Below are 26,234 nucleotides of genomic sequence, written 5' to 3'. Positions count from 1 at the left end.
CCTACATATAACCATAAAACTATGCTTAGTAATCTGAAAGAGAATTCTATAAAAGTCTTCAAAAGTTGTTGGCAGAATCATCTAACTTTTTTAATTTGTTTTTTAATGGTGTGGTTATGAACAATTAGATAGTGTCTATTTTATATAGTGCAGTTTTTGAAATTAAAAGGAGCTTTAATGTATAAAAAAAGACTAGAGTCTGGGTCTCTTTAAATTATAAAGTGCTGTGCAAATGAGAGTTATTACCAGCTATTAATAAATATCGAGGAAGGGCAAAAGTAGCATCAGCACTTTACAGATATCACCACAGTTGATTCTCAAAACAACCCAGGGAGATGGACATTATTATTGTCTTTATTTTACAATTGAGGAAACTGAGATAAACAGTTTTAAGTGACTTGCACAGGATCACATAGCTAGTAAATATGTGAGGCCATATTTGCACTCTGAGCTACCAAGCTGCCATATGTAGTGACCAAGGCACTGGGTTGGAGATAGAGGAACTGGGGTTGAAGCTCAGGTCTGTTGTTTGCTATCTGTGGGACCATGGGACTCTGAGTAGATTTTTTTATCCCTTCTAGGCATTGTTATCTATAAAACAAAAGTGTTGTATTAGGTAATATGAGAGCCCTTTCTGGTCTAAGTTTAAATTTAAAACATTAAAACATTTAAAGCATTCTCTAAATATTTCATAGAATTTTGAAGAGTCCTAGTTTTTAAACCATAGAGTTCTAGGTAAAAACTAATTTTGATTATGATATAATCACTCTTTCCAGTTAATACAGTAATACCTGTAGTAGTACCTCTTTTTACAAATTATTGAAAATGAACCTTTAAAACTAATAAAGTTTTAAAACACTTTCACATACTTGGAGGCACTATTTGGTGGAAGTCTTGACTTTGTATCATATTCTATATCATAGAGTATGGATACGTTTCAAGTTTCCAGGGATAAATAGATGGAGAGATAAATGTATGGAAAATGCTCTGCAATTACTTCTAGCAGTGGTAGACTGAGGAAATGAATTGGGTGAAATAGAAAGTTGAACGGCACTTTGACAGCCCAAAATGCTAAATATAAAAATATTAATTTGATTTTAAATGAAAGAATTTTTTTCATTTTCATAAAACCTAAGGACATTTAAGTCTTTTTAAAAAATTTAAATTATTTTATTTGAATGACTGGACTTTAGGCGAAATATTTCCATGAAAAATAAGAAACCATGGTATTATAAAATAATATAGATTATTATTTGGATTCCGTTGTTATATGCTTTATGGGGAACAATTCTTATGTTTCAGTTTTTTGACTTGATACTTTAGATAATTTTTATAGTGTTTCATTGTTGCAATTTTCAGTTAAAATAAATCTTTTTTCTAAAGTTTCAAAATGTGTCTTAGTTTCCTTTGTAATTTTTCCCAAATTAAAGCTCCTAATAGAGAATTTTCATAGAAAAAACAGTAGGTGATTAAATTATAATGTCATAGATTTGTATAGATAGCTATTCTAATGAAAATGAGTTATTTTTATATGTAAAAGTTAATTTAGTTTTGAATTATAGCGTTGGAAGGGGTTATCTTTGTTATATGACAAATCTAACCTCTAATTTAGCAGTTTGTTACTTTTTTTTTTTAAACCCATACCTTCTATCTTGGAGTCAATACTGTGTATTGGCTCCAAGGCAGAAAGAGTGGTAAGGGCGAGGCAATGGGGGTCAAGTGACTTGCCCAGGGTCACACAGCTGGGAAATGTCTGCGGCCAGATTTGAACCTAGGACCTCCCATCTCTAGGCCTGGCTCTCAATCCACTGAGCTACCCAGCTGCCCCCTTAGTTTGTTACTTTTTGAGGTAAAGAGTGAAATCTTCTATCAATTTGAATTTTTAAAAATCTAATCATTTTAAAAAATCTTTTCTGTTAGAATGTCTGCAGTCTCCATTTCTTTCATTCCATTTACATGGATACCACCCAAGTTCAGGTCCTAATTGTCTCTGGTCTAGATTGCTGTTACTTCCTAATTGGTATTATTGTTACCCTTCTCTCCCCTCTCTAATTTGTCCTCTACATTGTTACCAAAGTAATTTTTCCAAAGTACAACACTATCCATATTATTCTCCTGCTCAGAAATCCTCAGTGGCTTCTTGCTGTTTCTAGGATAAAATTTCAAAGAATTCATTTCTGGTTTCAGCTATTCTTTTTTAAAAATTTTGTAGTTTGTCAATTATTTCTTTTAGCACAATAGTATTCTGTCACAGTCATATACTATAACTTGTTTAATCCTTTGCCCTTTTGATGAGTATTCTCTGAGTTTCTAGTTCTTTTCACAAAAAGAGCTGCTATAAATATTTTTGTACATACCTTTTCCTTTTCTTTTGATTTCTCTGGATTTCAGATCTAGTAGCATTGCTGTCTAATGATATTCAAAATTTTATAGGTCTTTGGGCATAGTTTCAAATTGTTCTCTATATTGGATAGATCAGTTCACAACTCCTCTAATAGTGCATTAATATCTCAATTTTTACACATCACCTCCAGAACTTGTCATTTTTCTTTTCTGCTATGTTAGCGAATCAGATAGGTGTGAGGCAATACCTCTGGATTCTTTTAATTTGCATTTAAAGTATTAGTGATTTAGACCATTTTTTCATATGACATTATATAGCTTTACCTTTTTTTTTCTTAAAACTTCCTATTTAATACCTTTGACCATTTATCAATTGGGAAATGGCTCTTTTATAAATTTTTCTCAGTTTCCTATGTATTTGAGAAATGAGACCAGTATTACTTGTAAATATTTTTATATTATTTTATATTATATATTTTATTGTTTATGGTACTTTTTATTTTTAATTTTTAATTTTTTACTTTTTATAAACCCTTACTTTCTGTCTTGGAGTCAATACTGGGTATTGTCTCCAAGGCAGAAGAGTGGTGAGGGCTGGGCAATAGGGGTCATGTGACTTGCCCAGGGTCACACAGCTGGGAAGTGAAAGTATCTGAGGTCAGATTTGATCCTAGGACCTCCCATTTCTAGGCCTGATTCTCAATCCACTCTGGTCACTCAGCTGCCCCTATGGTACTTTTAAGAAAAAATAGTTTTTCAGTGTATTTTTTGCATTTGTTGTGTTCAAGATCATAATTGCTACCCCCTTTTTTAAAACCTCAGTTGAATTACAAGGATTCTGTTCCAGCCCTTCATTTTATTTTATTTTCTTCATTTTTTATTGTCAGGCAGAATACACTTCCATATTGGTTATTGTTGTAAGAGCACATTTATACATAAACAAAACTCCAAGATAAAACCAAAGATACATAGATGTGAAAGATGACTCTTATCAGTTCTTTCTCTGGAGGGGGATAGCATTCTCTGTCATTAATTTTTCAGGATTATCCCAGATCATTGCATTGCTGAGAATTGCCAAGTTTTCATGGTACAATATTGCTGTTATTGTGTAGTGTTCTTCCAGTTTTGCTTATTTTTGCTCTGCATCAGTTTCTGCAGCTCTCTCCAGCTTTTTTCTGAAATCATCTTGATTATCATCCAGATTATCATCCCTTATAGAGCAATAATATTCCATTATCAACATGTACCACAGTTTGTTCAGATGTTTCCCAATTGATGGACTTCCCCTCAATTTCCAATTTTTTGCCACAACAAAAAGAGCAGTTATAAAATATTTTTTTACAAGTAGGTCCTTTCCCCCCCCCCCCTTTTTTTTATTATCTCTTTGCAATACAGACCCAGTAGTGGCATAAAAGCTTTATATTCCTTTGGGTATAGTTCCAAATTGCCCTTCAGAAAGGTTGGATCAGTTCACAACTCCACCAGTAATGCATTATTGCATCAATTTTGCCACATCCCCTTCAACATTTACCACTTCTCTTTACTGCCATGTTGATTAATCTGATAGGTGTAAGGTGGTATCTCAGCATTATTTTAATTTGCATTTCTCTAATTAAGAGTGATTTAGAACATGTTTTCATATGATTATTGATGGCTTTTATTTCTTCATCTAAAAATTGCTTATTCATATCCTTTGACCATTTGTCAATTGGGGAATAGCTTGTATTCTTATAAATTTGACTTAGTTCTTTTATAAATTTGAGAAATTAGACCTGGAGATATTTGCCCCCCCCCCCCCCCATTTGTTGTTTACCTTTTAATCTTGGTTATATTAGTTTTGTTGGTACAGAAGATTTTTAATTTAATAAAATCAAAATTATTCATTTTATACCTTATACTCTATTTGTTTGGTCATAAATTCTTCCCTTCTCCAAAGATCTGCCGGGTAAAATATTCTGTCTTCCCCTAATTTAGTTATGGTATATCTAAATCAAATATCCTTTTTGACTGTATCTTGTTATAAGTGAATCTATTGCATGAGTGCAACTCCCTCCCCCCCCCCCCCCCCCCCCCCCCAGTTCATCACAAGAAAGGCAGAGGGACTTGGGTGGTACAGCTCTCCTCACCCTGTCCACCATGTCTGATGATATTCTTTCACATCCTATTTCTCTGCCCAGAAAACCAGTGGGAGCACACAGGGGGTGAGGGGAATGCGTCACAGCTTCCAGAGCTGGATGGGAGCAGAGCACTTGGGCCACTTCCCTCCCCCTCTCAACACTTGTTAAAGACATTCCTCACTTTACCTGCCCCTCCATCCAGCAGCTCAATGGGAGTTTCAATCCCCTATGGGGGGTAAGGGGTGGGCACGGAAGTCTCTTGGCGGGGTCATTGCACAGCACTCATTCTTGGGGTTGGGGTGGGGGCCAGGCCCAGCACTCTAAAAATCTCTAAATCTCTAAAAGGTTTGCCATCACTGGTATAGGGTGTGAGATATGGATCTAGTTTCTCCCATACTGTTCCCCAATTTTTCCAGCAGTTTTTATTCCAAAAGCTGGAATATTTACCAGCCTTTCATTTGACCTCTTTCAATTTTAAGGGTGTTTTTTATAAAGCAATGTAGTGTTGGCTTCTGGTTTCTAATTCATTCTTTCTGTTTTCATTTAATGGGAGAGTTCATCCATTCATATTCACAGTTATGATTACTGTATATTTACTTCCTTTTATCTTATTTTCTTCTTTTTTATCTTTCTCTTTTTACACTTTTTTCCCTCAAATGTCTGTTTTGCTTCTTAATCAGCTTTCTTTTATCACTTCCCTCATTTTCTAATCTCCTTCCTGTGAAGTGGATTTCTATAAGCAATTGAGTGAGTGTGTGTATATTTCCTCTTTAAATTAATTCTGATAAGAGTGAAATTCAAGTGTTGCCTTTGAACCCATTTCTGTTTTCTTCTCCACTGTAAAACTTTTCCTTCTGTACCTTTTATATAGCATAATTTCCCTATTCTTCTCCCTTCCTCCTCCTCCCAGTACATCCCTCTTTCTTCTTAGTTAAAAAAAAAAAAGATCATCTCAAAACATTCAACTTACACTCATGCTCTCTGTCTATGTAGATTTCTTCTAATTACTAATAATAAGGTTTTTAGGAGTTACATGTATTATCATCCTATTTAGGAATGTAAAGAATTTAACCCAAATGTATCCCTTATGATTTTTCTGTTTAGCTTTTTATGCTTCTCTTGAATCTTAGTTTGATTATCATATTTTCTATTCAGCTTATTTTTTTTAAATCAGGATTGATTAAAAGTTCTCTCATAAAATGTTAGTTTTTTTCTCTTGAAGGAACATACTCAGTTTTGCTGGGTAGGTTTTTCTTGAATGTAATCCTAGTTCCTTTGCCATCTGGAATACTATATTTTACGTTCTCTGTCCCTTTCATGTGGTAACTGTTAAATCTTATGTGATTCTGACTGTGACTCCATGGTATTTGAATGGTTTCTTTCTGACTATAATATTTTCTCCTTGACCTGGGAGCTCTGGATTTTGGGTATAATATTCCTGGGATTTTTCTTTAAAAAATAATATTTTACCTTCTGTTTCTAAGATATCAGGACAATTTTCCTGGATAACTTTTTGAAAGATGCCTAGACACTTAAATTTTCTTTTTGGCTTTTATATAATGTAATTCTTAAATTATCTCATAGATGGATTTCTCAGTTAGCTCTTTTACCAGTGAAATATTTTCCACTTCAATTTTTTCATTCTTTGATTTTGTTTTATGGTTTCTTGATGCCTCATGGAGTCATTAGTTTCCATTTGCCCAATTTTAATTTTTTAAGTCATTATTTTCTTCAGTCAGCCTTTGTACCTCTTTTTCCATTGATCCATTTTTTAGGTGTTTATTTTCTTCTTTTGTGCCTCGTTTATCAAGTTGTTAGTTCTCTTTTCATAATTTTCTTATATCACTCTCATTGTTCCCAATATTTTTTCTTCCATCACTTTTTCTAGTTAATTCTTCAAAGGAATTCTTATTGGGCTTATGTTTAATTTTGAATATAGTTATCATCTTCCATGTTTTTGTTGTAGTCTTCTCTGCCACAATGGTGTCCATTTTTATGGTCAGGTTCTTTTTTTATTTGCTCATTTTTCCAACCTATTTCTTGACTTTAATATGTTGATGTTGGGCTTTTCTCACCTCACATTGGTATGACACTCTCCTCAAATTTAGGATTTTTCGTACTACTGTTTCAGGGCTAGTTCTGGGGGGTCTTTTGGGATGATATTATTTAGGGACAGATGTGGTCACTTCTCTCTGTTCTTTACCCATGAAGGACCCCTGCTCTCCTGCTGCCACAAGCAATGGAACTATGAATAGGTTTCCTTCTCCCTTGTGACTGATCACAAGTGCTCTTCTTCATCCTAGAACTTCAACCCAAAATTGCATGTGAGCATTAATTCGTCTTGTCAAATTGCTTCTGGTCTTGTGCTCAGTGTCAGTTCAGGATCTCCTGTAAACTTTTATTTTTATTTTTCTTCTTATTTTTTATTTAGTCAATTTAGAACATCATTTCTTGGTTACAAGAGTTACATTATTTCCCTCCTTCCCCTCTCCCCACCATTCCTCCAGCCGATGCTCAATTTCATTGGGTATTACATGTCCTATAAACTTTTTTTGACTAGGTGTCCAATTCTTTTCTTCCCTCTAGACTGAGAGCTCTTAGAGCTATTGCTGCCACTGTTGGCTATCTCTAAGGCCCACTACTGCTCTTGCTGTTTATGTGTACTCCAGGCCAGCCCCCACTCTTGTGCCACCTTTCTTAACCTCCTAAATTGTCTTGATCAAGAAAAAAAAACATCTCACTGTCTTTTTGTTGGCTGTGCTGCTCCAGAATTCAATTTGAAGTGTATTTTAAAGTTGTTTTGAAGGGAATGATTGCAGAGTTTGGCTGGAATGCTCTCTTTACTCCATCATCTTGACTCTCGTGAGCTTAGCTGCTTTTCAATTAATTGATCAACATTTATTAAATACCCACTCTATGCCAGGCAAATACAATTCCTGATGTTATAAAGAGAAGCAAAAGGCAATCTCTGCCCTTAAGGAGCTTACAGTCTGATGGGGAAAATAACCTACAAATAAAAAAATATACAAAGTAAGCTATACAGAAGATAAATAGGAAATAATTAAAGCAGAGAAGACCCTGGAATTAAAAGACAGCATGAGAAGTTTCCGATAGGAGGTGGAATTTTAGTTGGGATTAAAAGAAGTCTAGGAAGTCAGTAAGAGCAGAAGAGGGAGAATATTCCAGTCATGAGATTAGCCATAGAAAATGTGAAGACCCAAGGGATAGAGTGTTTTGTTTGTGGAACAGTTGAGACCAGTTTTGGCTATCATATAATATTCTACTTTATACATTCTACTATCCAATCAATGTTAAGAGTTGGGCTCTGCTCACTTCACCTCATAGTGGAATGGCACTATCCCAAGTGTCAGGCTTTTTTTGTGCTACTGTTTTCATTGCTAATTTTGGAGGTCTGGAAGTTTTTGGTGCTTTTGGTGTTTTAGAATATCATCCAGGGACAAATGTGGTCACTGCTCTTCCCTTTCTTTCCTTTCTCATACCCAGAGGTTCTCCCATCTCACTTTTGCCTTAACCTCATCTTCCTTCAAAGCTCAAAGGGCAAATTTATATAGGATTCTTTTCTTTTTCCTTTTTAAAAATAAAAACAAGAATGACCCTTATCTTATGTCTTAGAATCAGTACTAAGTTTTGGTTGAATGGCAGAAGAGCAGTAAGGGTTAGGCAGTTGGGGTTAAATGACTTGCTCAGGGTCACTCAGCTAGGAAGTATCTAAGCCCAGTTTTGAGCCCAGGATCCCAGGGTTGACTTTCTGTTCACTGAGCCACCTAGTTGCCTCTGTGAGTCTTTTCTTGATTTTAGCTGCTAGGCCCCAATCTTCTACTCCTTGAAATTACTTTTAATTTAATTTGTACTTATTTTGTATTTAATTTTGTACATATTGTTTCTTCTATGGAATGAAGCTCTTTGTAGTCAGAATATTTCTTTTTTTCATATTTCTATCTTCTACCTGGTATATAATAAGCACATAATACTTGTCAGTTAATGCTGCCTTAAAGTAGTTGTGCTAAGTATTTGGGATATAAAAAGAGAACCAAAAACTCTCTCTGATCTTATGATATTCTATTTCCTTCCTACTACATGCCATAACCATCATCTCACTTTGCTTCCACTTAGCTTTCATAGATCAGTTTTTGTTTTAACCCTCCTGGCCTCTGTGACTCTTCAGTTCACTCCTTGCTATACTGAATATTTAGTATCTCATCCATTTGTTTTGTCCTTTTCTTTTCCATCTTTACTTTATCAAAATCCTATTCTTGGTCCCCCACTTTTTGATTACTTATTCCTATTCCATTTCAACTCTTTTTACCTCTAAGTCACAATCTTCTATTGTATTCTCTGAAGTGCCTGTTCCATAGGCAACAAGATTCCCTTCATCCTAAATCTTCTTGTTTTCTACTTTTCCCATCTTATATCAGTCACTGAAACCTGGCTTCTCTCTGATGATAAAATTTCTCTGGCCACCCGTTTCATGTACAGGCTATCTCCTTACTCATTCCCTTTCGGTTACTGGTCAAAGCAGGGAAGTTGGAATACTACTTGCTCCTTATGGCTGTTTTCAAGTTTTCCATCTATTTCCACAGACACTTTTCCTCTTTTGAAGATCATGGTATTCATATCTATCACCCAGTCAAAATCTTGGTAACTTTTATATAGACCCTTGATTACTCTTTTACTTTTATAATGCTTACAATTTTTCTCTTCTCTCCAACTCTTGCCCCAATACTAGGGGATTTCAGCATGCCTATTGGCTTTCCATCAAATACGCTAACAGCTCAGTTCCTGTAATTACTCACTTCCAATGAGTTACTCCTCTACCCAAACTCAGGCACTCACAGATTTGATCATACCCTTGATTTTGCCATCATCTACAAGTGTACTACCTCCATGATGAAGAATTCTAAAATCCTTTTATCTGACTACAGTCTATTGCTTTTCTATGTCTCTTTTGTGCCTTCCCTTATGAAGCCTTACTTTTTGTTTATCATGTGGCCTCTGTTACCTCAACACTCAGTTCTGTCCCTAGCTATTTCTCCTATACTAGCCACTGTTCCACCTTTTTTCTCCATTTTGACCCATTGGTGATGTAATTCAAGTCTACGCTTAGAGAACGAATTCATCTGTATGCTGCCCATTTCTTTTGAGGCCTAGATCCCTTGTATCACTGATTATATACCCTGCCAATTCTAAGTTTTGGTTCATTTCCACCATCTTCTGCCTTTGCTCCTACATATGTGCCACTGAACAGAGATGGAGAAAACTGGTTAACTGTTCTAATGGAGACTGCTATACATTTGTTATACAAACTCACCTGGGCCCTCACTCACTGTAAGGAAATCCTTTTACATCTACATTATCAACTCACCATCCCATTCTAACAGTTCTACCAGACCTTTTTATCTCTTCTTAAGCCCTCTCATGACTTCCCCTTTCTCTCCTCTCAGGACCTTTCCTTATCTTTGACAGGAAAGAAAAAATGAGGCTATTTGCCTTGAACTCTCTTTTGTCCTTCTATATTGTTCATATACCTTGTATCGCTATGTCATTCATCCCCATCTCTTTCAAAGAGTAGACCTACTCCTTAGAAAGACCGAGGCCAAGCCTTTTACCTGAAAAGACAATCCTACTATATTTCATTTCCTTCAACAGATTACCTGTTCTTTCATCCCTGCTCTTTTATTTAAATTCTGTCACTGTTTATTGCCTTTTCTACCTTCTATAAACATGACTGTCTCTCTCATCCTTAGGTCTCACTATCCCCACTAACCATTATTCCCTATCTCTTCCACCTTTTGTGGTCAAACTTCTGGCAAAGGCCACTTATATGTACTTCTAATTTCTCTCTTCTTAACCCTTTACAACCTGGCTTCTGACCTCATCATTCTACCAAAACTACTCTCTCCATGATCTTTTTATTGCCAGATTCAATGGTCATTTCACAATCCTCATTTTTCTTAAACTCTATAGCCTTTGACAATGTTGATTACCCTCTTCTGCTACTACTCTCTCCTGATTCTTCTTTTACCTATAAGATCTCAGTCTCCTTTGCTGTATCTTGTCTAGGTCATGACGTCTCAATATAGGTGTCCCACAGAGTTCTTTCCTTTCTCTCTTAGTTAATTTACTTGGTGATATCATTAGCTTTCATGGCTTAAACTAACATCTCTATGCTGGTAGGGGCAGGTGGGTGGCACAGTGGATAGAATGCTGGGCTTGGAATCAGGAAGACTCATCTTCTCGTTCAAATCTGGCCTAAGAAACTTATTAGCTGTGTGACTTTGGGTAAGTCACTTAACCCTGTTTGCTCCAGTTTCTCATTTATAAAACGAACTGGACAAGAAAATGGCACACTCCTTCATTGTCTTTGCAAAGAAAAACCCTAAATGGAGTCATGAAAAGTTGGACATGACTGGACAACTATTATGCTGATGATGCTGATGATTCTAACATCTACCCATCTTATCCTAACCTCTCTGCTGACCTCTTATTTCTAACTGTAAACATCTCAACCTGAATGACCAATTGATATTTAGATTAAACCCAAATCAAAAACAGAACTCATCATACTTCAGAGGGCAACACTGCGCTGGCCATCTAGGTATCATCCTTGACTCCTCTCTTCCTCTCATCCGCCATATCAAGATATCTGCCAAAGTCTGTTGCTTTTATTTTTGTAGATAATGCTACAATGTAGATAATTCTGGAGCAGTCCCATATCAGTTCAAGCTTAGACTGTTGTAGTCACCGTTTGGTAGGTCTTTCTACCTCAAATCTTTCTCCAATCTAATCTATCCTCTATTAATGATTTTTCCTAATGATTTTCCTAAAGCACATGTCCAACCACATTTTACAAACATATTCAATGCACTCCTTTTTGTTTTCAGGATCAAATAGAAAGCTTTTTGGCATTTAGAGCCCTCTAGCCTCTCTATTTCCTTCTCCAATCATAATCCAGGTTGTTTCACAAACAAAACATTCTATTTCTTGACTGAACATTTTCTTTAGCTGCCCTTCATGCCTGGAATTCTCTCCTTCATCTCTGCCTCATGGCTTCCCTGGCTTCATTTAAGTTTCAGCTAAAATCCCACATTTTACAGGAAACGCTAACTAATTACTCTTACTTCTAATGCTCTCCTTTGACTACTTGCTATTCATCATATATATATATGGTTTGTACATATGTTTGCTTATTTGTAATACTGTTAGATAGTGAGCTTCTTGAGAGCAGAGATAGTCTTTTGCTGCTTTCTTTATCCTTTGTGTTGACCGCAGTACCTGACAACAGAAAGTACTTAATATGTACTCTACTTTTCTGTCTTTGTCTCTGCGTTTTTCATGTGTCTGTCTGTGGCCTATCTGTCTGTTGTGACAAGGAAATCACTTTAAAAGACTGATATATATTAATTTAAGGTCGCCAAGGAATTCAGCTATGTAATTCTTTAATGAAAACTGAAGTCAGCAGTCAATCTTTTATGGAGTTTAATTACAAACAGGAGGAAGAGGAGAGAGAGAGAGAGAGAGAGAGAGAGAGAGAGAGAGAGAGAGAGAGAGAGAGAGAGAGAGAGAGAGAGAGAGAGAGAGAGAGAGAGAGAGAGAGAGAGATGGAGTGAGAGTGAGAGAGTGAGTGTGTCAGTCTCAGGGGCCTCCACCTCCACCTTCCTTCAGAGCAAGCTTCTCAGAGCACAACCTCTCCAGCCTCCCCTCAGTCCTCAGACCCCGCTATCTTTAAGGAAACCATCCAAGTTCCCTCCCCTCAGTTCTCACATCTACCAATCACTGTCCATGTCTTCCCTATGCCAATGGTGACTCTAGCTTAACCCAGGACCGCCCAGAGGTCTGTGGCTTTGCACATGTCTGTTGAAGGTCATATTCTCAAATAATTAAATCTTGATCCTTTGCTGCAGCCCTTCCTAAATCCTGTTACCCTGAGCAGGGTGGAGATTGTAAGTTCTAAGACCTGGTTCTGTCATTCCAAGTATCTCTATTGTATCAATTCTAAAATCAATCATGACTCAAAGAACTTCCTGTTCTATGCTTAAGCATAGGTCAAAGCCCTTTCCATTGTTCAGCAAAAGGTTTCTGTCCTAAAGTAATCTTAAGTAGGGAGGAGAAAGACCCTCCCATGCCAAGAGGGTTCACATTCCAATAGACTATCAGTAGGAAAATTTTCAAGTATGAAATTTCCCAATGGTGAAATTTCCAACATTTATAAGTCTAAGAAATTTTAAGGTTTACACTGTAAATGTGATAAAATATATGAACCCATGATATATCATTTTAACAGTATCTAAACTGTTATGCTTATGTATGAAAACTTTTAAATTAGGTCATTGTTGAATGAAAATTGATATGGTTTAGTATTTTTTAACTTGCAGAATACCCGTTGCACAAATATTTGTTTTATTTACTTAGAAATTTAAACATGTGATCTAAAATAAATGGTGTTAGGGGCAGTTCTGTGGATCAATGGAGTTAGGAGGACCTGGCTTCAAATATGATCTCAGGCATTTCCTAGATGTGTGACCAGTTGTCTAGCTGATGCTCTTAAATTGGAACTGATTTGGAATCTTCTTACTTGGAATTTATTGCACTTTGCTTGGAACTGATACTTAGTATCTATTCTAAGTCAGAAGGTATGGGTTTAAATAAGTAAAATGAACTATCTGAAATAGTAACAATGTGATCATTATTTAATTCATCAGATATATTAATTTATGCCTTTTGTCTGTAAGTCATTGCATTGCATTCAGAATGGGATGGTATATAATGATACATGACCTGTGCTTGCATAGAACTTCAGAGTGTAACAAAGGTAGACAAACACATAACTCATTTAGGGCTGTTTTATGGTCAGTATTTTCAGACGGAAATGTGTAGAGATAAGGGTTGTTGAGAACTGAGTAGAAGATGACTATGGAGACTTTGGAGAGGGACATTATAAAGAGGCTTTAGCCTTTGCTGCTTGGTTCATGAGGGAATGGGAATTGGTTAAAATCAAGGATGTGGGTGAAAGGATTATTCTTGAAAAGAAGGGTCAGGAGAAACCAAGTGATGATATAGAAGAACTTTGAAGGGTATTTGAAAGAAGATAATTCCATGTGACCTTAGATTATTCCAAAAGACTTAAGTTCCAGGAGTAGGGTACAAAGCTTGAACATAGAAAAGGTTTTCATGGGAATGTTGTGTTATTTGCTCTGCTACTGAGCTTTAACCTTTAGTGGGTTATAGAAAGCATCAAAGATGTAGTAGATGCTGTGACAGTAGAGTGAAAGTGAATTTTCCAATCAATTTTGCTTAATACTTACTGGTATTCTGTGACTTGAATAAGTATAAAAATTAAGTAAACCTTTGTTAAATATGTGATTATATAGACAGTATGGGGGCATTTTGAACATCTTTTTTATTTTTAGTATTTTATTTTTATTCTAGTGATATACTATCTAGTGATATACTAAAAATATGTTGGTTAAATAAAATAGATGTTATCAAGCAGTTTATAATTATATTTGCTAATTGTAATTCTAGAATGTAGGTTCAGTTACAGAGAACGAGAAAATCAGTTTTCTGAAAGGAGACTGTGGCCTCCTGCTCATGTCAATTCAGAATTTATTGAAGTAGTGAGTACAAAAGTACATAACCTCCTTTCTTATGGTAACTTACTGGGTCACAGCAAGTTACATATATCTCTCATGAGCTTTTTAATACTCCATAGATTTTCAGTGATATGGAAAAAATGGATGTTTAACCAGGAGTTCTAACATGTATTTCAGGTAGAGAATTCCAAAGATAATGAAGAAGACCTCCTCCAAAGAGAAATTGCTGGAAGACAATCTCGAAGAAGATTTAGAAAAATTAACCACCGGGGAGAAAGACAGACAATCACTGACAATGTGGATGCTAATACTTACTTTACTGTAAGTATGCTTCCATCATATCATTCTGATTTCAGTTTTTTTGGGATACTAGTTTTTTTTAAATATCAGAATAAATTAAAGATTACTTGCATAAGTCCTACTGTATATTGTCTATGTTTCTCCCAACCAGAAAAAAATCCTCATCTGATCCTTCCAACCTACCTAATTTACCATGCTATATATCTCTTCAGCTCTTTCAGCTAAACTCCTTGAAAAAACCATCTCTAGTCAGTGCCTCCATTTTCTCTCCTATTTTCTTAATCCCCTACAATCTAGTATATTATTTTATCACTTCACTGAAACTACTCTCTTCAAATTTATTTAATGATATTCTAATGAACTCAGTGACCTTTTCTGAGTCCTCATTTTCATTGATTTCTCTGCAGTGTTTCACACTGTTGATTACTTTCTCCTCCTTGATAACTTTATTCTTTTTTACATTTTTGGGACATCCCTTTTCCTTTGTTCACTTCCTACCTATCTGATCCTTCATTCTCTAGATTCTCTTCCCTCTGTCTGTAGGTATCCCTCAGGTCTTCTTCTCTTCACTTGATGATCTCATTGCCTCCCATGGATTTAATTACCATCTTTCTCTCTTTCCTTAACATCAGTCTCTTATCTCAAACTGCTCTAGAAAAAAGGTGCCATGTTTGTGATATTTCTAATTCTTACATAGTATTGAAGTGTCAGGCTTCCTTTTTTTTTTTACTTGAAAGATCTAAGTCTATGTTTTTGCATTTAGGGTAACTTTTAAAGGTGAGTTTGTTCTGATGAATATCATCCTCAGAAATGCTTTTGATTTGTAGAATAATAGATGAGTTCTTTGGCTACTAGAGCATTGGAGATATTCTAAAAACAGGCAGGAAGCTCAATTTTCTAAAGACTAAGTATGGGATAGGATAGAGAAATATTCTATTTTATTTGCGTTTATTTTTTGTGTCAACTATTAGAATAAGCTTTGCTTCTGGCTAATACATAGTACATAGCTTAGATTTCAACTATTGACTTAAAATATATCAATGATAATTCATGAAATATGCAAAAATATGTTAGAAAGTTAATTTAATAATCTATAAGCATTTATTAAGCACCCCTTATGTTCCAGAAACTAGTACAGGTACAAAAAAGGGTGAACTCAGCTCACGTTTTACCAAAGTATGTAGTATATTCATAATTTATGGGATAGTTGCAGAATAAATATACAGTGTATTTGGGAGTGTGATAATAAATTGACAATCAAATGAAGGAGGTGGTGCTTGAACTGAGCTTTGAAGGAAGCGTGGGGTTCTAGGAAAAAATGCAGATGAAAGCAAACACTTTAGGCTTGAGGGATAGACTGCAGACTGTGACAAGGAAATCATTTTAAAAGACTGATATATATTAATTTAAGGTCGCCAAGGAATTCAGCTATGTAATTCCTAAATGAAAACTCAAGTCAGCCATCAGCCTTTTATGGAGTTTAATTACAAACAGGAGGAAGAAAGGTAGAGAGAGGGGGGGGGGGAGAGAGGGAGAGAGGGAGAGAGGAATAGGGCTTAAATACCCCCTCTGTTTAGGCTGGGCCAAAAGGACCAAAAGGCCCAAGCCCTTAGATAGCTGAGACAAAGAAAAGAGATCAGTCCCTATCACTCACGTGACCAAAATGGAAAAACAGTCTCAGGGGCCTCTACCTCCAGCCTCCTTCAGAGCAAGCTTCTCAGAGCACAACCTCTCAGAGCACAACCTCTCCAACCTCCCCTCAGTCCTCAGACCCCTCTCTCTTTAAGGAAACCATCTCAGTTCCCTCACCTCAGTTCTCACATCTACCAATCACTGTCCATGTCTTCCCTGTGCCAATAGTGGCTCTAGCTTAACCCAGGACCGCCCAGAGGTCTGCCCCTTTGCACATGTCTGTTGAAGGTCGTATTCTCAAATACTTAAATTTTGATCTATGCTGCAGCCCTTCCTAAATCCTGTTAGGACTGAGTAGGGTGGAGATTGTAAGTTCCAAGACCTGGTTCTGTCATTCCAAGTATCTCTATTGTATCAATTCTAAAATCAATCATGACTCAAAGAACTTCCTGTTCTATGCTTAAGCATAGGTCAAAGCCCTTTCCATTGTTCAGCAAAAGGTTTCTGTCCTAAAGTAATCTTAAGTAGGGAGGAGAAGGACCCTCCCATGCCGGGGGGGGGGGGGGGTTCACATTCCAATAGACTATCAGTAGGAAATTTCCAAGTATGAAATTTCCCAATGGTGAAATTTCCAACATTTATAAGTCTAAGAAATTTTAAGGTTTACAAGACATAGAGATGGGAATTACTTTCTGAAGAGGGAATTCCTTATTAGCCTCAGTATTAGTTAACACTAGAACATGTGATACCCATTATTATTTAGTTATTGATTCAAGCTTTTAATCAAAATGGAGATAAAGTAAAAAGAGGGAAATGTAGGAAGAAGACAGAAAATATCACCTAGCGAAGATACCCTAAGCCGAATCAGGAAGCCCAAATCCGAAGCTCAAAGATGCTAAAGTCTGCAAAAGCCCTGGATTGCACAGCATCCACCTGTAGCTCTCTATCAAGACTGTCTTCCCCCCAAAGCACCATTGGAGAGAGAGCTCTGCATCCTGCACCACACACATCTTTTTTTCTTTCTGTCCCCCTTTGTCAGGAAATGTATGCATGTAAAATGGGATATGGGGTAGGATGAGCTTGAAGAGGACAGGCCTGCTGGTGAGTGGTTTTTATCTACACAAATAATTCATGGCTAAGGTTTGGGAAGAGATGTTCTAGATAAGTAAAGATTGTTTCATTCTTTGCATTTGTACTCCTAATACAGTTCTAGACATATAGTAGGCTCTTAATAAGTCTGTTGTTTATTTCAGTGGTCCTGTGTGGCTGAAAATTATAGAATACTGCTATCTCCAAAAAAATTAAATTTCAGGCTTCCTGGCAGTGGAGGTGGGCATGGTGGGCATATATGCAAGCTATAGTATATTTTAAGTTTCAAAGTAGAATGTATTATAAAAGATATCATCATCCCCTACCACTGAGCCTTGTCCCCTCTTTCTTATTGGAGAGGGTGGAAAACGGTCATTGGAGAATATGTCAAAGATCCTTTACTATATTTAATGATGGCTCTCAGGGAATTCTTTTCATTTCCCAGATAACTATTTCCCTAGATTTCATTTTTAGAATCTTATTTTTCAAAATGAAATCAGCTCAGAAATTCTCACATCCTAGTACCTTTTGCCTCTAAAGGGTGGGAGGTGGACATCTAGGAATTCTTCTCTGATCTTCCACCATTTAAATAGGCACTGAATGTATTTTCCTTATCATTTCTTACCCCAACTGCTTTTTTTGGACTTCATCATCTCCAGAAATTCATCATTTTGCAAGGTGAAATCCAGTCAGAAACTCATATATCCTCAGGTCATTTCCCACCCTGGCTGCATGCTTCATAATGTCCATGGACAGCCATTTCTCTGTTTCCCCTTCAGCTTCTTTTTAACTTTTATGTTCCCCATTTGATTTTGAGCTCCTTTAGAGCAAGAACTCTCTTCTACCATTCTTTGTATTTTCTGAACTTAGAACAGTGCCTGCAGCATTTTGTTGTTGTTTATTTGTTTCAGTTGTGTTTAACTCTTTATGATCCCATTTGGGGTTATCTTGGCAATGATACTAGAGTGGTTTGCCATATCCTTCTCTAGTTCATTTTTTACTCATGAGAAAACTGGGGCAAATGGTGTTAAGTGACTTGCTTAGGGTCACATATCTGAGGCCAGAAAAATCAGTCCTGCTAACTTTGGATCTGGCACTTTATCCCACAGTGTCATTGTATCTACCCCTTCTTGTAGCATAGTAGGTACTTAATTTATGCTTATTGACTCTGATCTTAAATCATAAAAGAGGAGGAGATATATGATGTGAAAGAAAATATACCAGTAATGTTTGGAAAGCAAAGGAAAAAAGGTCACCCAGTCTCTTTATTTGAAGACCTTTAATGCCAAAATTTGACTTTGCTCATTTCTCATGATTCTACTATCTGGGAATAAGAAGGCATGCTTAAGTTGCATTCTATATTTTCAGGATAGACTCATTGATGAGATCAGATTTATTATGTTATCTTCTTGAGATATATGTTTGTTCACACAGCTTTCTGGTTTGCCTTTATAGTATATTAAGTTTTACTAAATTTTTTTTAAACTAAGAAGCCAATATGTATAAGGTACTAGGTACCAGGACTATAAAATTGTATAGTAATACATTCTCTTCCTTTAAGGAACTAGATTCTAATATTTCATAATTGTGGACATTCTCTATGATGGTAGTAGTGTTTACTTTTTCAGAGGGGGATTTAAATTTTTGATACTTCTAAAAGTGAAGTATATATAAGAAGATAAGATCGTTTATTGAATCAGAGTGGAAAGAGACACAAAAAGGAAGAAGGGGTTATAAAAAAGTCAACTGTTTTCTTTTGTGCTTTATAAATTGTCTCAGAGGGGAAGTTTCAAAAAAAGAATTTTGCAAAATGGCATCTTTAAAATATGTAGCTGACCCTTTTATGAGTAATAGTACTCACTTGAGATACATAATGCTGGTCTATTTTTTCTCTTGCAATAAAATTGTGCCATAATACTTTATTATTATGTGAAGGTAAGCTGTGTCTGTGGTATATAACATTTGACCTTTCTTATGGCACAGGAATGGTCTGTTATATTCGTGTGTTTGACTTTTCAAATCCCTAGAAACCCCTCTAGTTTCTAGGTTCTTTGTTATTATAAATAATATTGTTATAAGTATTTTTATAAAATTTTTTTCACAGGCAGTAATCTTAACATATAGTGCTAGTGGTTAGTTCATTGAGTCATAGGGTGTGAACACTTTTGTAACTAATAATTCCAAATTGCTTTCTAAAAAGAGAACACCTGTCCATGGTTTCAGAATCAGGTAACTTGTAGCATTCCTTTTTTCTACAGCATGGCTAGTTTTGAATTTTATCTTGTTGAACTATTTTTGGTAAGTGGATTGGTATAATTAATATCCTAAATTCTTATTTCTCTGATTATTAGAAAAATGGAATTTTTTTCTAGTTGGATAGTCATAATTTGTTTCTTTTTCTTTTCCTTTTTTATTTTTTTTAAACCCTTACCTTTCGTCTTGGAATCAGTACTGTGTATTGGCTCCAAGGCAGAAGAGTGGTAAGGGCTGGGCAATGGGGGTCAAGTGACTTGCCCAGGGTCACACAGCTGGGAAGTGTCTGAGGCCAGATTTGAACCCAGGACCTCCCATCTCTAGGCCTGGCTCTCAATCCACTGAGCTACAATTTGTTTCTTTTTAAAAAATTGGGTATATTTTATTTTGACATGACAGATACTAACACCTGGATATCACTACTCCCTGCTCTCATACACTAAGTACATTTCCTCAGGAATAGTTTAAAAAAACCTCACACTTAGGTAATTATGATTGAGAGTATATATTACTTGGCACTTTTGTTGTTTACCAAGTTTTTCTAAAGAGAAATAGTGAATCAACAAGCATTTGTTATACAACTACTATGCAATAGGCATTGAGATATATCATAATGAAACAAGGACACAGAGTTGAAACATTTCCTCCTTCAAGGACCTTATATTCTATTTTGGAAGTAACATATATACATAAGTAAATACAAATTATGTACAAAATTAATAGACGGTAATGAAGGAGTGAACCATTAACAGCAGGAGAGGGGAGAATCATGTAAGAGAAGCCATTTGAGCACTTGAAGGAAACTAGAGATTCTTGAATAGAATTTTATATTCTGTGCATTAGGGGCATTCATTTCAGATGCATAGAGATGATCATACATGAGGAATAGCAACACCAGTTTGGCTGAATTGTAACAAAGCTGGAAAGCTGTATTGGGGCAAACTGTGAATGGCTTTAAATGCCAGAGTAGTTTGTATTTGATGCTCAAGGTAATAGGGAGCCACTGGAGATTATTAGTCAGAGGAGTGACATGATCAGCTTTGCATATTAAGAAAAACACTTCGGAAACCGTATGGAGCATTAATGAAGAGAGAGAGACCTGCGAAAGGGAGACCAATTTGCGGGCTGTTGCAGTAGTTCAGGTGAGGGATAATAAGGATTTATTGTACTAAGTAAGGGTAATGACTATAGTGGTGGGGAAACGGAGAGAAATGATTTCTTGTAGAATCATCTTTTTTGTGTTCTATGTGTATGGAAAATGTCCTTTTTCTATTCAAATTCATAATAAAAGGAGCCAAGACAATTTTTTTTTTATCACTTTGCATTAGGTGGCTTAATTGGGAACCTATTTACAAGGGTTTGAGAAGTAGTGCAAGTTAGGAAATAGAATAAAGAATCTAATTATTTTGTGAAGGGACAGAGAATTGTCGTCAACAGCTTGAGATAACAGGATTCATTGAAAGTTTTTTTTTTATTTGAATGTTGCCTATTTTTGTAGGTAGCAGGGAAGGAATCCATAAAAATATAAAGATTGAACTGAAAGAGAGATGTAGAAGACAGCAGATCAAATTTCTGGAAGAGATGAGAAAGGATGAGATCAAGGGCACAAATAGAGAAGGATTGGCCATGTTAGGAAGAGGGCCTACCTCTTCATCAGATTAGTCTAAACAAAAGAAGAATAAATGGGGATTATTTTGAAAGAATTTTGAGTGTGTTGAGTAAGGAATAAAAAGTAACTTATAACTAGTGTCCTGATAGTCTTAGGCTGAAACTGAGACCCTTTGCAGGAGGAGGGAGGCAGAAAGATGATGATTTGGGGGCACCATTTTCAATTAACCATGCATTTATTATGTGCCATACTCTGTGCTAGGCACCAAGAAATAATGACAAAAGGAAATACTCCTAAACCTCAAAAATTTATATTTTATTGGAGTTTACCTATAAGTAAACTGAAATACATATAAAGTACTTTTGGGGTTGAGGAGGAAGTACAGAGGTTAGTTAATAAAGAGGTTCCAGAGGATGCAGTGGAATTGTAATGTACGGTGGAGTCACTGGAAAGATGGGACTGCCATAAATAGATATGAGAGAGAAGAGAATGGTGGTCAGGGAAGAGAGTTTAGGCCAAAAATCACAAGAATTTTGAGTAGAACCACAGGACAGTAAGATTGTCACACCCTACATAGCAGAAAAGAGGATATTATTTAAGTTATCTGTATTTAAGAATGAGGTGAATAAGCACGGTGAGGGGAGGAGAAGGTGGTACATGACAGTAGAGCAGTTATCTAGTCTATGGACTTGACTGATAAGCAAGGATCAAGTGAAAGTCCTAGGGACCTGACTTTTTATATGGGGGTAAGCCATATTTGTGATCAGGCAGGTCAGCTTTGGAAAGATTTGGAAAAGCTGCTCATAGAAAAAAATCTCTGCAACAAGCTTCTCTGGTAAAGGATTTATTTCTAAAATATATAAGCAACTAACTCAACTTTATAAAAGCCATTCATGGACTGACAAATGGTTAAAAGATAGGAACAGGCAAGGGAAAAAAAAGTCTCAGAGAATGAAATCCAGGCTATCTAAAAATCATATTAAAAAATTCCTAAGTCTCCAAAAGTAAGAGAACTGCAACTCTGAGGGTCTGCCTCATGCCCATCTTATTAGTAGTTGACAGTAAAGGAAAATGGCAATCTTGGAGGGGCTCTAGAAAATGGACATATAGATGTGTACTGTTGGTAGTGAATTGATATCGCTATTCAGTGATAAGATGGTGATGATAGTAATTAGCAAAATGTTTTACAAGTTGTTTTATCCTCACAACAACCCTGGGAGGTATTTGCTAATATTATCCTCATTTGGAAAGAAGTAAGCTGGAGCAGACAAGTTAAGTGGCTTGTTCCTTGTCACATAGGTAGTTAAGTGTCTGAGACTGGATTTCAAATTCAGGTCTCCTTGATTCTACGTCTATCAAAATCATGAATGGGTAGTAATAAAAGGTGAGGAAAAGGATTCAAGAATAGAGGAAGAGTGTAGGGTTCAATTGATTTTTTTTTTGATGGAGTTTCTTTTTTTGATGATTCTATTGACCTTTAGGAAAGAATATTGAGGTACTGACCATAACCAATGGTCTAGCTCTACTTTTGGTACTCACAAAACAAAAAGATTCAGAAGAAAGGCACTTTGGATGATTTGAGGAGAAATTAAATGAATTGCAGTCTCTTAGAGAGGTACAGATACTTTCAGTGTTAAATTCTCAGATCCATTGAAATATTAAAGTTTTGAGTTAGAGTTTATGACCTAATTCCTTTGTCAAGTTTTGGTTTTATGAAAAATGTGTTCTTTAAATTAAATTTTAAAAAATTGTGATTTTGCCCAAGTCATTTCTCTTTAACTTGCACTACCCTCATTCTCTCATTCAATTCTTCATTTTAAATATTTTTAATTAAAGTTAACCGACACAGTGACTGAGTTTTATTTGAGTATGCCTTAGAGTTACACTATAGTTATGAGACATATGGCATTTTTATTTTTAAATAATTTTTAAAACATGGGAATTCAACTTATTTTTTATTTGTATTTTTTTCCCAGTTTAATTTTAACGTTGTTTCGTCAATTTAGATCATTATTCTTTGGTTACAAGAATCATATTCTTTCCCTCCCTCCCCTCCACCCATAGCCGACGCACAATTCTACTGGGATATTACATGTGTTCTTGATCAGAACCTATTTCCATGTTGCTGATGTTTGCACTTAGGATGATCATTTAGAGTCTATATCCCCAATTATATCCCCCTTGACCCATGTAATCAAGCAGTTGTAAAACATGGGAATTAAAAAAAAAAACATTTAAAACATAATTTTAAGTAAACAAATTCTAAGAATTGATAAAGTAAGGCATTTATCTTATATAATCTCAGAGCCCTAATTGTAAGAATTTTAATTTGGAATACATTATTTTATTATATCACTTTTGTTTGGTTTTAGAGGGATTAGATATGTTTGAGGTACTTATCCTCAGCCAAGTAAATTCTATCATACGAATTCACTGGATTTCACCAGGATTCTGCCCTAGGACATGCTCTTTGCTTTAAATATTTTCATAATTTGTATATAGAAATGAAGACTAGTTTGTTAGAAACTACTTTTTTTTTAAAAATTGCATCAGATGGCACTGATGTACTTTACTTTTGTAGTAAATACTAAAGAAATCACAAGTTAGAAATCTGATTAGATTACAATTAGCAATCTTTAATAGGATAAAAAATTTGAAGATACCTGTTTTAATTTAAAATTTAAAAATTTTACAAAAGAAGGATTTAAAAACTCAACAATAAGAACAATTTTCTGCTTTAATTTTTGAAAAATAAGCCTACATTCATATTTAATTTATCAATGTCCTAATGATATATCTTTGTGAAAGATGACCCTTTCATAGCTAACACAACAGCTGGAAAAAAATGTTTTGTGCAGCCACAAAGATTGTAGGGAAAATTGAATCTCTGCTTTTTATTATTCCTTCAGTTTTACTGCTTCTAATTTTAGAAGCTTACATCACCTTAGTTGTGATGACTGCTTCTCTTAAGTGCCCGCCTTGACTTGCTTTCTCTCCCTCCTTTTCTCTATCCTTCCCAGAGGATGTATCATATTTTTATACTACATCTGGTTTCTACAGGTCTCTTTCACTAAATTTCTTGATAGCACTTTAGTGATCATTTAGAAATCATGGCAGCTAATGTAGAAGCCTGGGAAAAACTAAGGACAGCTTGTGGCCGAGTAGCACTCAGGAGTATTAGTTAGATTCATTTAATTGTTTAAGATTAAATTTAAAGCACTGGAAAGCAGAACACAATAATACTCATTATAGAGGGTTGATTCAGGCTGCTTGCAGGTAGTGCTACACTTCTTTCTTCTGACTCTTACCATTGTTTATTCATTTCAAAATGTTTTAAGTGATCCAACCATATAAACCAACACAGTGCAATTTCCTAAAATTTTAAAAGCCAGGTTCTTTTTTTTTTTTAACTCTTACCTTCTGTTTAGAATCACTATTAAGTATCAGTTCCAAGGCAGAAGAGTGGTAAAGTGTCATGCAAAAATAAGTGACTTGCCCAGGGTCACACAGACAGGAAGTGTTTTAAGGTCATATTTGAACAAAGGACCTCCTTTCTCCAGGTCTGGCTGTCTATCTACTGAGCGTCCCAGCTACCCTTCAAAACTCAAAATCTTGAAAACCAAAGGGAAAAACATGACTGTTTATTTTTACGATTTCAGGTATTACATTGTGTACAAAATTATACCCTTTTCTTTCCTGCTTCATTTCCCACCTATTGAGGTTTATCCCGTATTAAATATGATATTGTTCAGATTTAAAAAGCAAAGCTGTCTGTCTGTCTCTGTCTCTGTCTCTGTCTCTATCTCTATCTCTATCTCTATCTCTATTTCTATCATCTCTATCTGTATCTATCTGAGTCAAGTACAAAAACCTATTTACTTCTGGTTTCATAAAACTTGATAATACTTGATAATACTCAAACAGTACACTGTGCAGCCTGCTTGCTTTGAAATGTCTAGAAACAAGTGGTTTTTATTCAAAAATACTTTCTTAATAATAGAATTATTATTAGATATAAAATTAAGTCATCACATATTTTTATCTTATTAGAGAGCATTGTGGGGGAATGGAAGGTGCTAGACTCCAAGTCAGTTAATCATTTAGTATTGTGCTAGATGCTGGGGATGCAAAAAAATAATCTCTGCTCTCAAGGTACTTATGATTAAAAAAGAAAGCAACATATACATAAATAAATAAATTTGGATCTTGTTTTACTCAACTTCTACATGTGCAAATTCAAGTATATATGATTGGCAATAGAAAAAAAATTAAGCCAGAAAAATATGTAAAATAAAAATAATTCTATACTAAAGCTGCCCCAAATTTCCCAAGTGGAGTCAAGCCTTGCTATAATTCTCCCAATTATGCTCATTCTTATATATGCTCTGAGAAGTATGAATCACAACATTGTTTTGTGCCAAACATTAATTTGTTAGACATCAGTCTTTCTCTCGAACTTTTGCTTATACTAAGTAGTGTCTGTGTCACAGCAGTGCTTCTCTTTCTTTCATGAACACTCTTTAGCTATTAAAGTGGCCCTGAAGTACAAGAGTAGTGATGCTGGTAGTGCTGATAAGCCTAAGAAAAGTCATAAAGTACCTAGGTATGTTTGTTTATAAAAAACACTAAATAATAGGGTTTACTATTGTGTACAATTTAACTCGTGAAAGGTCTTGGGACAAATATAAAATGAGGTTCTAATGTATAAGAAACTCTTTAAGAAAATAATAGTTGCTAAGGAGAGTACAATCAAGAAGGACTTCATGGGGAAGGTAGCCTGTATTTGTAACCTTTAGGGAAAGACAACTAGGTAGGAAAGATCAGATTGGAGTAAGGGAAAGGCGATAAGTGAGGAGAACCAGTGGATCCTTGAGATTTAAAGGAAAATTCCACAAGGCATAGTGAGGAGGGAGTTTATTATAGACACAGATAACCAATGTTGAGGCACAGAGATAATTAAAAGGCCAGTTTGGCTAGACCTTAGTAAATGTGAAATGAATTGGCAATGGGTAATGCAACTTGAAGAATTTTTAATGCCATATGCACAAGTTTTTATTTGATCGTAGAGGTAATAGGGAGTACTGGAATCTTAAATTTTTTTTTTATTTAGAATATTTTTCTAATTATGTGATTCATGTTTTCTAGTTACATGATTCATAATTCCCCCTTTCACACTCTGTCCTCTTCCCTCCCGAAGCTTACAAGCAGTTCCACTGGATTATACATGCATCATTGTTCAACACCTATTTCTATGTTATTCATATTTGCAGTAGAGTGATC

General features: G+C 35.5%; 1 protein-coding gene across 5 annotated transcripts in view; it reads left to right on the top strand.

Annotated features, from left to right (window-relative positions):
* RAPGEF6 (Rap guanine nucleotide exchange factor 6) overlaps positions 1–26,234 on the top strand; it is a 285,799-nt gene that overhangs the window by 98,679 nt on the left and 160,886 nt on the right. For all 5 annotated transcript variants that reach the window (XM_007473406.3, XM_007473405.3, XM_016431778.2 and 2 more), the window contains one exon: positions 14,249–14,392. In XM_007473406.3, the coding sequence (XP_007473468.1) occupies positions 14,249–14,392 (144 nt within the window). The remainder of the gene's footprint in view (positions 1–14,248; positions 14,393–26,234) is intronic.

This window comes from Monodelphis domestica, chromosome 1 (genome assembly GCF_027887165.1).
Source record: "Monodelphis domestica isolate mMonDom1 chromosome 1, mMonDom1.pri, whole genome shotgun sequence".
Lineage (NCBI taxonomy): Eukaryota > Metazoa > Chordata > Mammalia > Didelphimorphia > Didelphidae > Monodelphis > Monodelphis domestica.
The sequence above is the reverse complement of the archived record's forward strand: the minus strand, read 5'-3'. Positions and strand labels throughout refer to the sequence as shown.